This window comes from Hylobates moloch, unplaced genomic scaffold (assembly GCF_009828535.3).
Source record: "Hylobates moloch isolate HMO894 unplaced genomic scaffold, HMol_V3 SCAFFOLD_1, whole genome shotgun sequence".
NCBI classification, from domain to species: domain Eukaryota; kingdom Metazoa; phylum Chordata; class Mammalia; order Primates; family Hylobatidae; genus Hylobates; species Hylobates moloch.
This window is the reverse complement of record NW_026652276.1, coordinates 147,253,012-147,266,530: the sequence shown is the minus strand read 5'-3', so window position 1 is coordinate 147,266,530 and position 13,519 is coordinate 147,253,012. Positions and strand designations below refer to the sequence as shown.

At 38.2% G+C, this 13,519-nt stretch overlaps 1 protein-coding gene across 1 annotated transcript in view; it reads left to right on the top strand.

The window, feature by feature from the left end:
- The window catches only part of DNAH11 (dynein axonemal heavy chain 11), a 363,007-nt gene that overhangs the window by 266,030 nt on the left and 83,458 nt on the right, over window positions 1–13,519 (top strand). Inside the window, exons 64-65 of the mRNA XM_058446556.1 lie at window positions 4,661–4,896; window positions 6,399–6,521. Of these exons, the coding sequence (XP_058302539.1) occupies window positions 4,661–4,896; window positions 6,399–6,521 (359 nt within the window). The remainder of the gene's footprint in view (window positions 1–4,660; window positions 4,897–6,398; window positions 6,522–13,519) is intronic.

Below are 13,519 nucleotides of genomic sequence, written 5' to 3'. Positions count from 1 at the left end.
AATACTTCCACTTTACGAGGGACCTAGAGCATTCACATGCATAGAGACAGAAAGTGGAATGGTGGTTACCAGGGGCTGGGAGAGGGAGGAATGGGGAGTTATTGTGTGATAGGTATGTTTCAGTTTGGGAACATGAAAAAGTTCTGGAGATAGATAATGATAATGGTTGTACAACAATGTGAATGTATTTAATGCCACTTGAACTGTACACTTAGAATGGTTAAAATGAAAAATTTCATGTTAAGTATATTTTACCACAGTAAAACTGTAAATAGTAGGGTAAAGTCCTGGTGTCTTAATAGTATTTAGAGTAAGTGTTATGTTTAAAGATGTGAAAGAGATGTAGACAATCATAATCAAAGAGTTGGGTACAGGAATTTTAGGTTTCAATGATGAAATAATTTCAGATTGTTACAAAGCCTGGAACTACATTTCCCGTCAAAAAAGGAGGTACTCTAATACCCATCCAAAGACATATCACCATCATGGGGGGTGGGGATGTGCATGTCGGAAGCCAGGGATGGGGGTGTTGTATAATCTTCCTAGGTGATTCTGATATCATCCCCTTCCTCCCCCAATTCCGCCAACTGGAATAGAAAGGAAATACAGTGCTTTAACATGAAAGATATTAAGGCCAGAGAGTGGAATCATCATCTACATAGGTACTGAGGTTGTCAAGGATTGATAGCAGAACTTGGAAAGGCGAGAAAGACCAATAGCTATATCATTCATAAGGTGGGGAAATAGATCGGAGATTGTATATCTGGAGTCCATGGGTCTTAAAGGTGGCATTTTGACTTAAGGATGGAAGAATCATGATTTGGGTTGACTTACAGGGAAGAAAGAGGAATGGCAACTCTTTCCCACACCCACTTTTCAGTAATGGGATTATTAAGAAAATGAACTGTCCGCTGGGTGAGGTGGCTCACGTCTCCCAGTGCTTTGGGAGGCCAAGGCAAGAAGATCTCTTGAGGCCAGGAGTTTGAGACCAGCCTGGGCTACACAGTGAGACACTATCTGTATGGGAAAAAAAAAATGTTTAAACCCAACCAGGTGTGGTGGCAAAGAGGCTGAGGAGGGAGGATCACTTGAGCTCAGGAGTTAGAGGTTACAGCAAGCTATGATGGCACCACTGAACTCCAGGCTGGGTGACAGAGTGAGACCTTATTTCAAGAAGAAAGAAAAGAGAGAGGGAGAGAGAGATGGGAAGGGAGGAAAATGAACTCTTTCCACTTCAGAAGGCCCTCAAGTGAAATGAGACTCTAGAACAATGGCTCTTGCACCCCAGCCTCCTGTTAAAATCATGTGAGAGGGAACTTTTGAAATGCATTGATGCCTGTTGATGCTGAATCACTTGGGGGAAGGGCCTGGCCTGTTGGCAGCTTTTTAAAGCTCTCTCAGAAGTCCAGTATCCAGCCTGGGGTCGACGGCCATTACCCTTGGGGGAGAGCCTAGTTTTGCTTAAGACAAGCAGGTAAAGAAGATAAGGCAATTTGGTCCAAACAAGACTAAGATACTAAAGGGTATGGGAGAAGGGTTGTCAGAAAATACAACCATGGGGGCATGAATTTGAGGGATGGGACAGGGAGCAAACAGTAACACAGAGGGTAGTGGCTGAAAAGGACAGGGGCTGTGGGCATACATGGCCTCGAGGGTCCAAATTACACTGTTTTCCAAAGTTGTTTCCATCCAAAGTTGTTGTTTGCTGGGCAGATGGACAGAGTCATAGGCAAATTCAAGGCAGCCTTTGCACTCCACTCATTGCTTTGACCCAGCAGTTTATAGACAGAGCAAATACATGGAGTTATTAGTGCCAATAATTAGTTATTAGTTATTAATTAGTTATTACAAGCACTAATGCTAAGCCTCTGTGTCCTAAGCAATAAAATAGAGATATCTACCTTGTAGAACTCTTGTAAGGGTTAAATGAAAAAATGGAAAGAATGAATTTATATGAATAAATTTTGTGAACAGGTAAAGCCTTACATAAATATTAGTTGTTATGTTACTGTAACATTAGGAGGAACTGGGAGTATTACCTCCACAGGAAATTACCCTTTTTTCTTAGGAATATGCCAGTTGGTCAGTTTTTAGGGGCCAGATGGGCATTTGGTGTTATGACTAATTTCACTTTGGCTCGTGGCGTGTGCTTCCAGGCTTGTCTTTTCTCTCTAGCAAATGCTTGTTTTCCAAAGAGTGAGCCTCCTTTTTTGTTTCAGCTCCACCTCATAGTAACATCCTGACTCACAACATGTTGACCCTACTTAATAGAGCAATTAGATGGAGTCTCGCAACAGGCTGACTCTAGAAGGAGACTTTGAACTTAAAGGGTTCCCTCTTTGCACTTGGTTTCCAAACCCATTTTCGTTGCTGCAGACTCCAAGAAATTCTGAAAAGACAAGTTAATTATAATAAAAAGAAGATATACTCTAATATGTCACTTAATGAAGGGTATATGTTCTGAGAAATGCCTTTTGGTGTACTTGCATAGACCTAGATGAGACAGCCTACTACACACCTAGGCTACATGGCATAGCCTCTTGCTCCTAGGCTACAAACCTGCACAGCATGTTATTTTATTGAATGCTGTAGGCAATTGTAGCACGATGGTAAGTATTTGTGCATCTAAATCTATCCAAATATAGAAAAGATGCACAAAAAATATAGCATAAAAGACTAAAATTGGTACACCTGCATAGAACACCTATCGTGAACGGAGCATGCAGAACTAGAAATTGCTCTGGTTTAGTCAGTGAGTGAATGTAAAGGCCTAGGACATTACTGTATACTACTGTAGACTTTGTAAACACTGTACACTTAGCCTACACAACATTTATTTTTAAAATAATGTAATTGTACTACAACGTTATGATGGCTACAATGTCACTAGGTGATAGGAATTTTTCGGCTCCATTATAATCTTATGAAACCACTGTTGTATATGCAGTCCATCATTAACCAAAATATTATATGGTGCATGCCTGTATATGAAATGGGGCTTATTTTCCTCACCCTACATTTAGGTTAATATTAATGTGAAAATGATGCCTGTATTATAACTTTCAAAAAATATTTTTATGAAAAAAATCTGTATGTAGCTATGCTGCTGGTTATTTGGACACAATACTATTAAAACATCCTAAAAATTTGAGTCTCAAAGTAGTCACTATAGTTATGATATTCTTTAATGTAGGTGTCTTCATTTATATTAAGATGGGTTTTATTTCTTCATTTATATTGAACTGGGTTTTATTTCCCCTACTGACCAGGAAAAAAGGGGGAGATTGGTATTCTCTTTGATCCCTGGCTCTCTACTCTGCACAGAGTGGGTACTCAAACTGTTGATTTTGCGTATGAGATCTGCAGGTGCCCCTTCTGTTAGTCCTTTTAGCTTCAGAAATCAAAGTTACAGCCCCTAATTGTTTCAGCTGTTTGTATTAAGTAGAAGGTAACAAATTAAAGCACATACCTCTTGCCAATAGAAGAGTGCTTATTCTAAAAGATCAAATTGCCTATGTCTCTAAGGGAACTATGTATCAAGCCAGATACCAAGACTTGTTCAATATCACTAGCAGATAAGGTTTGATTCATTTTTAAGATAACATCGTAGTCAGAGGCAGTAAGAATATTGCGCTACTTTTCCTATATTCATATCAAGTTGCATCCCAGCCTTAATGTGGGAATCCTTTCAGCATTTTGTTTTGAAGCTCTGTGACAAACCAATGAACCAAACTGTTACTGCTGATATAGCCTCCCCTACCTACTACAGGTAGGGTTCTTACTACAGTCTCTTATAGAGGCATGCTTCCATGTTAACCACCCCACCAAGCTAGGGGGCTAGCTAGGTATTCGTCCTGCACATTTTGGTGTCTCTAGACAGTGTTTCATGTACGTAGAAAATGCTCAATAAATGTTTGGTGATTGATGACTGGCGGAGTAAACATATACATTCTTTAACACAATTTTTGCCACAATGTTATTTATTGTTGTCAATTTTTATAAAATATCCTTATTCTTTAAAATGGGTTGCCCTCTCCACCCCACTTGCCCCTCCCTCCTCGCTTGCCCCTCCCCAACCCCTTACTTTGCAATGCAATCAAGGCATAGATAATTTCCTCTCAGCCTAGAAGTGACATCCTAAGTTCCTTTGCACAACTGAGGAGATGATGGAGTTCCAGTGAACTGAATACTTTCCATTAACCCATCCCAGAGAGAGAGGTCATCTCTTTGTAGCATTGGTCTGTAGAAAAAAAAATGAAGTGCCTGAGCAAGATACTGAATTTTAGCATTGCTTATGTGGGGGTGGGGGGCGTGGATTGCTCCATGGGCAAATACATTTCTGTTGTCCTGCCATTCTTCTTGGGGTGTAAATTCACTCTTACCTAAGTATGGGGCAAAGTCTCTCTCAGCTGAAGCCCAGGAGATGCAGTTGATAAAATCGATGTTGAATCCCACAGTTGACAGAATTCTGAGATGTAAATACTGGATTTATCAAGTCAAACTGCATCTAATGATGAGTTGTGTTTGGCTTCTGAGAATCCACAGAAAATTATCATGTTTACCTAGAGTTACTTTCTTATGGCTTTGTTCTCTTCTTTTCTTGTCTGTCTCCTCTCTCTGCCACATGGCCAATTTGTTGCATTCAACTCTGATTTTAAAGGTTTCCATTCCACTAACCGAAGGCCTGGACTTGATTTCCATGTTGACGGATGATGCTACAATTGCCGCCTGGAATAACGAAGGACTGCCCAGTGACAGAATGTCCACCGAAAATGCTGCTATCCTAACACACTGTGAGCGCTGGCCTCTGGTGATAGATCCCCAGCAACAGGGAATTAAGTGGATCAAGAATAAGTATGGAACAGACCTGAAAGTCACACATTTGGGCCAGAAAGGGTATGTGAAGTTTGAAGACACTGGCTTTCTGTTTACCTGCTGTGAAGTGGGTCTGATTTTTATAAAGGCGTGACGTTTCTTAGACCTCTCCACCATATTGGTGTATTACAATTTGGTGCTATTTGTTTATCTGCCTGTTCATGTTTCATATAAAGTATCTCTGTTGAAAAGGCATTCTTGTTGGATGGCATCCAATTATCTGAAGAAGAGATAAGATTGAAGGTTAGAACAAACATTGTGTCTGTGGGGGAAAATAGGTAAATTTTCTGAAGCCAAGAATGGATATATATTATATTCCTTCTCTGGAGTGTTTGGATAGTAACACAAGAATTGTCAAGGGTGCCTCCAGGCTTAATGATGTTTACGGTCATATTTCTAAATCTATACTCTGCCTATAGAAGGATCTTAACATGGCTACAAGTCCCAACATTGGATGCCTGAAGTTAATTTATTGTCTTAGTCAAGAGTTACATGTCACTTTTGAGAATTGAATCTACTCCAAGAATTTCTGTTACTGAGTCATCATGATAATACTGTCTGATAGATAGAAAGCTGTCTTGTATGCAGTTGCTATTCAGTTAATGTTGAATAAATTATTTTAGAACTATGGATATTTCACTTGATCCTTCCATCCTCTTTTTATACATAGAGTGAAATAAGAAATTTCTGTAGTTATACAAGTAAATGTAGTTCTTAGGCCGGGTGCAGTAGCTCATGCCTATAATCCCAGCACTTTAGGAGGCTGAGGCAGGAGGATTGCTTGAAGCCAGGAGTTCAAGACCACCCTGGGCAACATAGTGAGACCCCCATCTCTACCAAAAAAAAAAAAAGTAGCCAGGTATGGTGGTGCCTACCTGTAGTCCCAGCTACTTGAGAGGCTGAGGCAGGAGGATCACTTGAGTCCAGGAGATCGAGGCTACATTGAACCATAAACATGCTGCTGTACTCCAGCCTGGACAACAGAATGAGACCACCATCTCTATATTTTTTAATGTAGTTTTTGTTTATCTGAATACTTGGAGAAAATTATTTTTGGTAGGGAGATATTTTTTGGAGAGTAAGACCAAAATAAAATGATAGCTCACCATTTTAAGTGACTAAACTTAAAGGTTTTAAAAAATAAAAGTTTGATCAAGTTTAAAGCATTTAATACATGAAACTTTGCTTAAAAAAGACCCATCAAATGAATTTAAATGTATGATAGTTGGGTAACTTACACTTATTTCAACTGTGGTTGCTATTACAAGCAACTAATCTGTACATAGATTTGTTAGTTCAAACTATTAAATTTCACTTGGAAAATATGACTAAAAAGCATCTTAAAATCTCATCTTTAATTTCTGTGTAATCTAGTTGAAGGAAACTACTACTTTATAAAATAGTTTTCTCTAAGTTTGTCCCATTTAGAATATCTACATTAAATATAATTTGATCATTTAAAAAATTTTGAACATTTTGTGCCAATTTCCATTTTATTATCTCAAATCCCACTGAATTTTAAGGTTTTTGAATGCCATTGAAACTGCTTTGGCCTTTGGTGATGTCATCTTAATTGAAAATCTCGAGGAAACGATAGATCCAGTCCTGGATCCACTACTTGGCAGGAACACAATTAAAAAAGGAAAGTAAGTATTCTTGAATTTCTCACATATATATCGTGCTAAATGATTTTCAGCAGCAGCGTCTATTTCTTAGCTTCATAGTCAAGCAGTCTATTGAAATCTTAGTGATATTTCTGAGTTTCCATTTCATGCACCTACACTCCAAGACCAAAGCAACCGCAACATTATCCAGACTTTCAGACTATTTATTTGGTGGATTTAGATTTGTTTTATCCAATTTCTGATTCATGGGCCAAAAAAACGTATTGTTATAAATCTGAGAATAGTTGCCTCTTTTTAAATGTATACCAATGTTTCTCTAACTTCAGTAATTTGCAGAACACCTTGAATATGGCTGCCTATCTACATATCACTTGTACCCTGTTTAATGTTTTTCTTTAACTAGATTTTAAATCCATTCACTATTTTTTAAAATCAGCATGGGTTTACTGTGCTAGCTCTGTTTTTTCTAATATACTTAAAATGTAACCATTCAGAAAAGGAGAGTTCATTAGTGGATCCCTGAAATCATCCCTTATGCCAACAGTGTTGGATTGTCAACAACAGAGAAATACTTCCCCCTACCCCTCCAGGAGCTATATGTGACTTTCTAAGAGACTGCCATTCCCCCAAGACAATATACTTTCCAGGACATTCTCTCAGGGGCATTGAAGCCATTTCTGAAGAGTCGTCATGTCACTTTCCTATGAATGTGTGAAAGGTCAGGTGCAGCAATTGTGTCTTCAATCAAGTCTGGGTGGGCATAGGGGAAACTGGCACTCCAGAGACTCCTTATGCCTCTTCACACAACCAACATTCACTAGACTTAATTCACTGAATTTCCTTCCCTCTCTTCTTTTTTTCTTCAAAGATATATAATTTCAGAACTTCCCCCACCCTGTTCTTTCTTAACGCCCACGCTCTCCCTCTAAGGTATCTGTCCCCTTTTTCATCACTAGATTATTCTTGTCAATTTTAAGTGGAAATAGGCCTACATCAGGGTGACTAACTTCTTGGTCTCTAACTGATTAGTATGGTATTTATCATACAATCACTAAGTAAATCCATTTAGGGTGACTGACAACTTATAATTGTTTAATAAACCAAAATTTACCCAGGCACACATTTAGAACAATCTAACAAGCCACTTGACAAACTGCAACTCTTAACATAAATATAATTGTAGCTGTGTCTGATGTGTTAAAAATATAGTGTAAAATCTTGAATGTCACTGAAGTGAAATCCTTGTTATTAAGGTTCTGACTCTATTATAAAGGCTTAAAATTTTTATCAGTGAAATGCATGTTCTCTGAGCTTCAATTTCAACTTTCAATAGCACAATTTAGGTGTAAGCAATTTGATGACTCTTATTACATATATAGTTGGATAATCGGAAATTTCCAAAGACTGATAAATTTGAGTCATGATTCTCAGTATGGATGTAGTTAACTATCAGTGAGGATTCTAAAGGTCTTCTATTTTAGAAACAGATTTTACATAGAGCTTCAAGTCTTCATCACAAAATATCAGGCCAGAACAATTTAATTCAAATTAATAATATTTACTGAATATGTACTCTCTGTTAAGCCTTGTAGAATTGATCATATCATTCTAACATGTCTTTTAAGGCCAAGAAGATTAAAGATAATCTGTTAGGAATGTAACAAATGGCACTGATTGCATGCAGTTGTTACCTTAATCCTGGCTCCTAGACCCTTATGTGTGGGAACAACCACTTGTTTGAGGGTGAATCTCAACTCTGTATCATCAGCTTTTCTTCCTTCCCTCTTCCATGCAGATGTTTTTAGAGTATCTTCACCCAGAGACTGTGAGTGCCAGTGGAGTCCTTATATATCCTGTCAGTCATTGAGTAAACCTTCTCTGAGCACTGCTATATGCCAGGTACTATACTGGGGGCTGCAGATTTAGTGTGATAAGACACAGACCCTGCACTTGAGGAAGCTACATTTCCATAAGGAAAGATAGACCTATAAGCAATCACTGAATGTACAGCAGAACCATTGGTGTGGTGATAGACGTATACATGGCAAGGAGTTGTCAGTTCCATAGTGGAGACTTGGAAAGACTTCTTGGAAAAAATTACCTTTGATTACATTTTGTTTAATGCAGGGCTCAAAAGTTAAGTAGGTATTTGTGAGGTAGACAAGTGGGAAAAGAGAATCCTGGACAGAGAGCCCTAATTTCAAATAGTCAAACACACAAAACAATCCAACAGCTTTGAGGAACTGCACATAGAATCCAAATGGGTGGAGAGTCTGTGCTGGGGAGGAAGAGAGAAGGATGTGGACTGGGACAGATGAGACTGGAGAGGAGAGCAGGACCCAGAGCACAGACTTCCTTAGTTGATCCCTAGGTTGGCCTAGTGTTGATAATTTCCAACCCCTCCTAAATACACTCAAGGGGCCTGTTTTTATCGGTTACACTAGTTGGTAATACCAGTTGTTTTTGACTAAGGGACCATGCCTTCCTGGAGTCTCCATATTTTCACTTGAGAATCATGATCATAAGTCAGTGGGGAAGCTAGTAAGAACTCTTGAGCACACTGGAAGCAATGTGATCAGATGAATGTTTCTAAAAGTATTGACTGAAGGGATGTGGACCTAGAGCCAGAGTCTAGTTAGTAAATAATTGCAGTAATCCATTTGAGACATGGTAAGAGCCTTAACTTAGGCGGTGACAGTGGAAAGAGAGGAGGGGACAAATCAGTGTGATATCAAGGAGTTATTACCACCAGTTTATGGTAATTAATTGGATATTATGGTGGGGAAAAAGGAAGATTTAAGGATGTTTTCTTCTGCCTTCTGTCAGGTAAATGATACTGTGCTTTATGGAGAGATGTATATAGGAATAAGAGTAAGTGTAGGGAAAGAACTAATAATTTCTCTTACTAGACATGCAAAGGTCGAGGTAGTTCTTTAACACTCATTTCTAAAACAGAAGTCTAAAAAGCAGTTGGATATGTGAATATGGAGCTTAGTAAAAGGATGTTGGTTGACCATGTAGATTGGGGAATACCTATCTGGAGAAGCAGTTATGCCATCATGGTGGATGTGATTATCTAGGGAGACTCCATATAGCCAGAAAAGCACAGGGTACCCTGTTTTCCCTCTGCTCTTTTCCCATGAGAAAAATGGGGACCCAGAGACATTAATTAATGTCCTCTTGCATACCTTATAGCTATATGAAGTTTATGTGAAAACCTAGTTTCTTAAACAGGTTTTTCTCTTTTTTGTGTTTTTTTTAATTGCTACATCATAGTTGTACATATTTTGGGGGTACATGAGATATTTTGATACATGTATAAGATGTGTGATGATCAAGTCAGAGTGATTGGGATATCCATCGTGTCAAACACTTTGTGTTGAGAACATTACAGTTCTTCTCTTCTAGCTATATTAAAATATACAATAAATTATTGGTAACTATAATTTTCCTACTATTCTATAGAATACTAGAATTATTCCTTCTAACTGTATTTTTGTACCCACCAACCAGCTTTTCCTTATCTTCCACCTCCCCTGCCAACTTCCCTTCCTGGCCTCTTGTAACCACCATTCTTCTCTTTGCCTCCATGAGACCTGATTTTTTAGCTCCTGCATATGAGTAAGAAAATGCCATATTTGTCTTTCTGTGCCTGACTTATTTCATTTAACATAATACTCTCCAGTTCCATCCATGTTGCTGCAAATGACAGCTTCATTCCTTTTTATGGACGAATAGTATTTCTCTGTGTATGTATACCACAATTTCTTTGCCCATTTGTATTCATCTGTTTTGCATTGCTATAAAGGAATACCTGAGACTGGATAATTTATTTTTTTTTTAAAAAAGAGTTGATTTAATTCAAGGTTCTGTAGGCTGTACAAGAAGCAGAGTGCCGGCCGGGCGCGGTGGCTCACGCTTGTAATCCCAGCACTTTGGGAGGCCGAGGCGAGCGGATCACAAGGTCAGGAGATCGAGACCACGGTGAAACCCCGTCTTCACTAAAAAATACAAAAAATTAGCCGGGCGTGGTGGCAGGCGCCTGTAGTCCCAGCTACTCGGAGAGGCTGAGGCAGGAGAATGGTGTGAACCCGGGAGGCAGAGCTTGCAGTGAGCCGAGATTGCGCCACTGCACTCCAGCCTGGGCGACAGAGCAAGACTCCGTCTCAAAAAAAAAAAAAAAAAAAAAAAGAAGCAGAGTGCCAGCATCTGCTTCTGGTGAAGCCTCAGGAGGCTCACAATCATGATGAGAGGTAAACGGGGAGAAGACATGTCACACAGCAAGAAAGGGAGCAATAGAGAGTGGGCAGGAGGAGCCAGGCTCTTTTAAACAACCATATTTCAAGGTAATTCATTCCCACAGGGAGGGAGGACACCAAGCCACTCATGAGAGATCTGCCCCCATGACCCAAACATTTCCCACCAGGCCCACCTCCAACATTGATGGCCACATTTCAACATGAGATTTGGAGAGGACAGATATCCAAACTGTATCACAATTCACCCATTGTTGGACACTCAAAAGGGTTTCTTAACTAGCTTATTGTGAATATTGCTGCAGTGAACGTGGGGATGCAGATACTTTTGCAATATACTGATTTCATTTATTTTGAATATATGCCCAGCAGCCATGTTGCTGGATCATGTGGCATAATCATGAGGAATTTCTATACTGTTTTCCATAGTGACTGTACTAATTTACATTCCCACCAACAATGTATAGGTGTTCCCCTTTCTCACATTTGTTATTTCTTGTCTTTTTGATAATAGCCATTCTAACTGGGATGAGATGGTACCTCATTGTGGTTTTGATTCACATTTCTCTGATGATTAATAATGTTGGGTACATTTCATATACCTGTTGGCCATTTGTATGTCTTCTTTTGAGAAAGATCTACTCAGGTCTTTTACCCATTTTTAAATCAGATTATTCGCTTTTTTTTTTTTTTTGCTATCGGGTTGAGTTCCTTGTATATTCTAGTTATTAATCCTTGATCAGAAGGATAGTTTGCAAATATTTTCTCCCATTCTGGAGGTTGTCTCTTCACTCTGTTGATTGTTCCCTTTGTTGTACAGAAGTTTTTTAGCTTGATGTAATCCCATTTGTATGTTGTTGCTTTTGTTGCTGTTCTTTTTGAGGTCTTATCCCCAAAATCTTTTAACAAGCTTTTTCAAATAAACAGGCACTACTATCTTTTGGTAGGGTTTTTATGAGTGCCATTTTACTAGTCTAACTCTTCCCCCCCTCAGTTTTTTCCTAAGCCTCATTTATTTCCCCATCAATGTTTTGGAAACTATGTTTTTCATACCTACAGTTTCCCATAATATAGCCCAGGCCTTTCATTTCTTCTTGACACAGATAATCCCCCCTCCTGTGATATGTTATTTTACTTAACTTTTCTTTTCACAGCCTAAATTCACTATATTTAGGATTTAACTGTTATTTAGCCAATAGCAGTTAAATATTAACTGGAAATTTTAATTTTCCTTATTTAATATCTCCTTTACATAGTGTATTTTCCCTGTGTCATTTTGCCATTTTTTCTCCCCCTTATAATATGCTTAATTTTTTTCACTCATACATAACTTTAATTGATTATAAGTTCTTTGTGGATAAGAATCATATACTGTGTGCCTTTAAAAAGGTGGTTAACCAAAACAGAAACAGAACAATACAAACATAAAACTTTTATTTCTGTTACTAGGTGGATTAGGTATTCAAATACTCAAAAAAAAACTAAATATGTTAGTTAAAATATTAAGAACACCCTTCGAAATGTGTTACTGAGTTGACAAAAAAAAAAGTGCAACCAAAAAGCAGGAACTCAGAGAGACAAGGAACACCAAAGATGGTTTCCTTCCTGAGGGTGCCTGCTAAAACCTGATGACCTTAGGGTTCTCTTTTGATGATGTACAAAGCTTGGACAAGCCTAGAGCCTGTTCAGGATATACAGTCTGCTAAGAGATTCCTGTATAAAGCTAGAGGACACACCTTCCATTTAAGGGTAAATTTGTTAAAATTAATAAACACACGCAAACAATTGCTAAATTGAGAAGACTTTCCTTTTCTAGCTTGGCACGGAGAAGAGGCAGAAAAAATGTCCTATCCTAGGTGCATCCTAGGAGAAGTATTTTGGGTTTTTAGTGTGTTTTAATTTTATTATTTATTACTGATACCTATAAAATACATAATATATGAAGTTATAAAGCATAATAAATTAGACATGTATCTGCCATTCAAATTATTGCCAATATCCTTTAAGCTACCTTTGTGCTCCCCTCCTTGACAATTCTGCCTCCACTTCCAAAGGTAGCCAGTGTTCACATATTGTAATGATATGATCAGTTCCATAAAGCCTAACAGAGAGGACATAGTAAATATTACTTACTTAATATTTTTAATAACATACATAAAATTTATTTTTAATTCAGTCAAATATGTATTTAGTCAAGTTTCTAGAATGTGACAGGTGTACAAAGATCAAAGATCTGTCCCATTAAAAGATAAATAAAAGATCTAAATAGACATTTCTCCAAAGAACTACAAATAGTCAATAAGCACATGAAAATATGCTCAACATCCTTAGTCATCAGGGACATACAAATCAAAGACATAGGAAGGTGAAGATTCTGAATGTTGCTTATCACTTCATTGTTTTATTTAAAATAATGTTTTATCATATGTGTGTATATTCTGAAACAACATATTCTTTTGGAGCTTTATAAAAACACCATTATGGTGTATATAGTTTAAAAGGACTTGATTTTTTCCCTCAATCATATGTTTCTAAGATTTAATCTACATTGCTGCTTCTGGCTCTAGTTCTTGCAAATTCATTACTATAATATTCTTTTTGAAACAGAGTCTTGCTCTGTTATCCAGGCTGGAGTGCAGTGGCACGATCTTGGCTCATTGCAACCTCCACCTCCCAGGTTCAAGCGATTCTCCTGCCTCAGCCTCCCGAGTGGCTGGAATTACAGGCGCCTGCCACCAGGCCTGGCTAATTTTTGTATTTTTA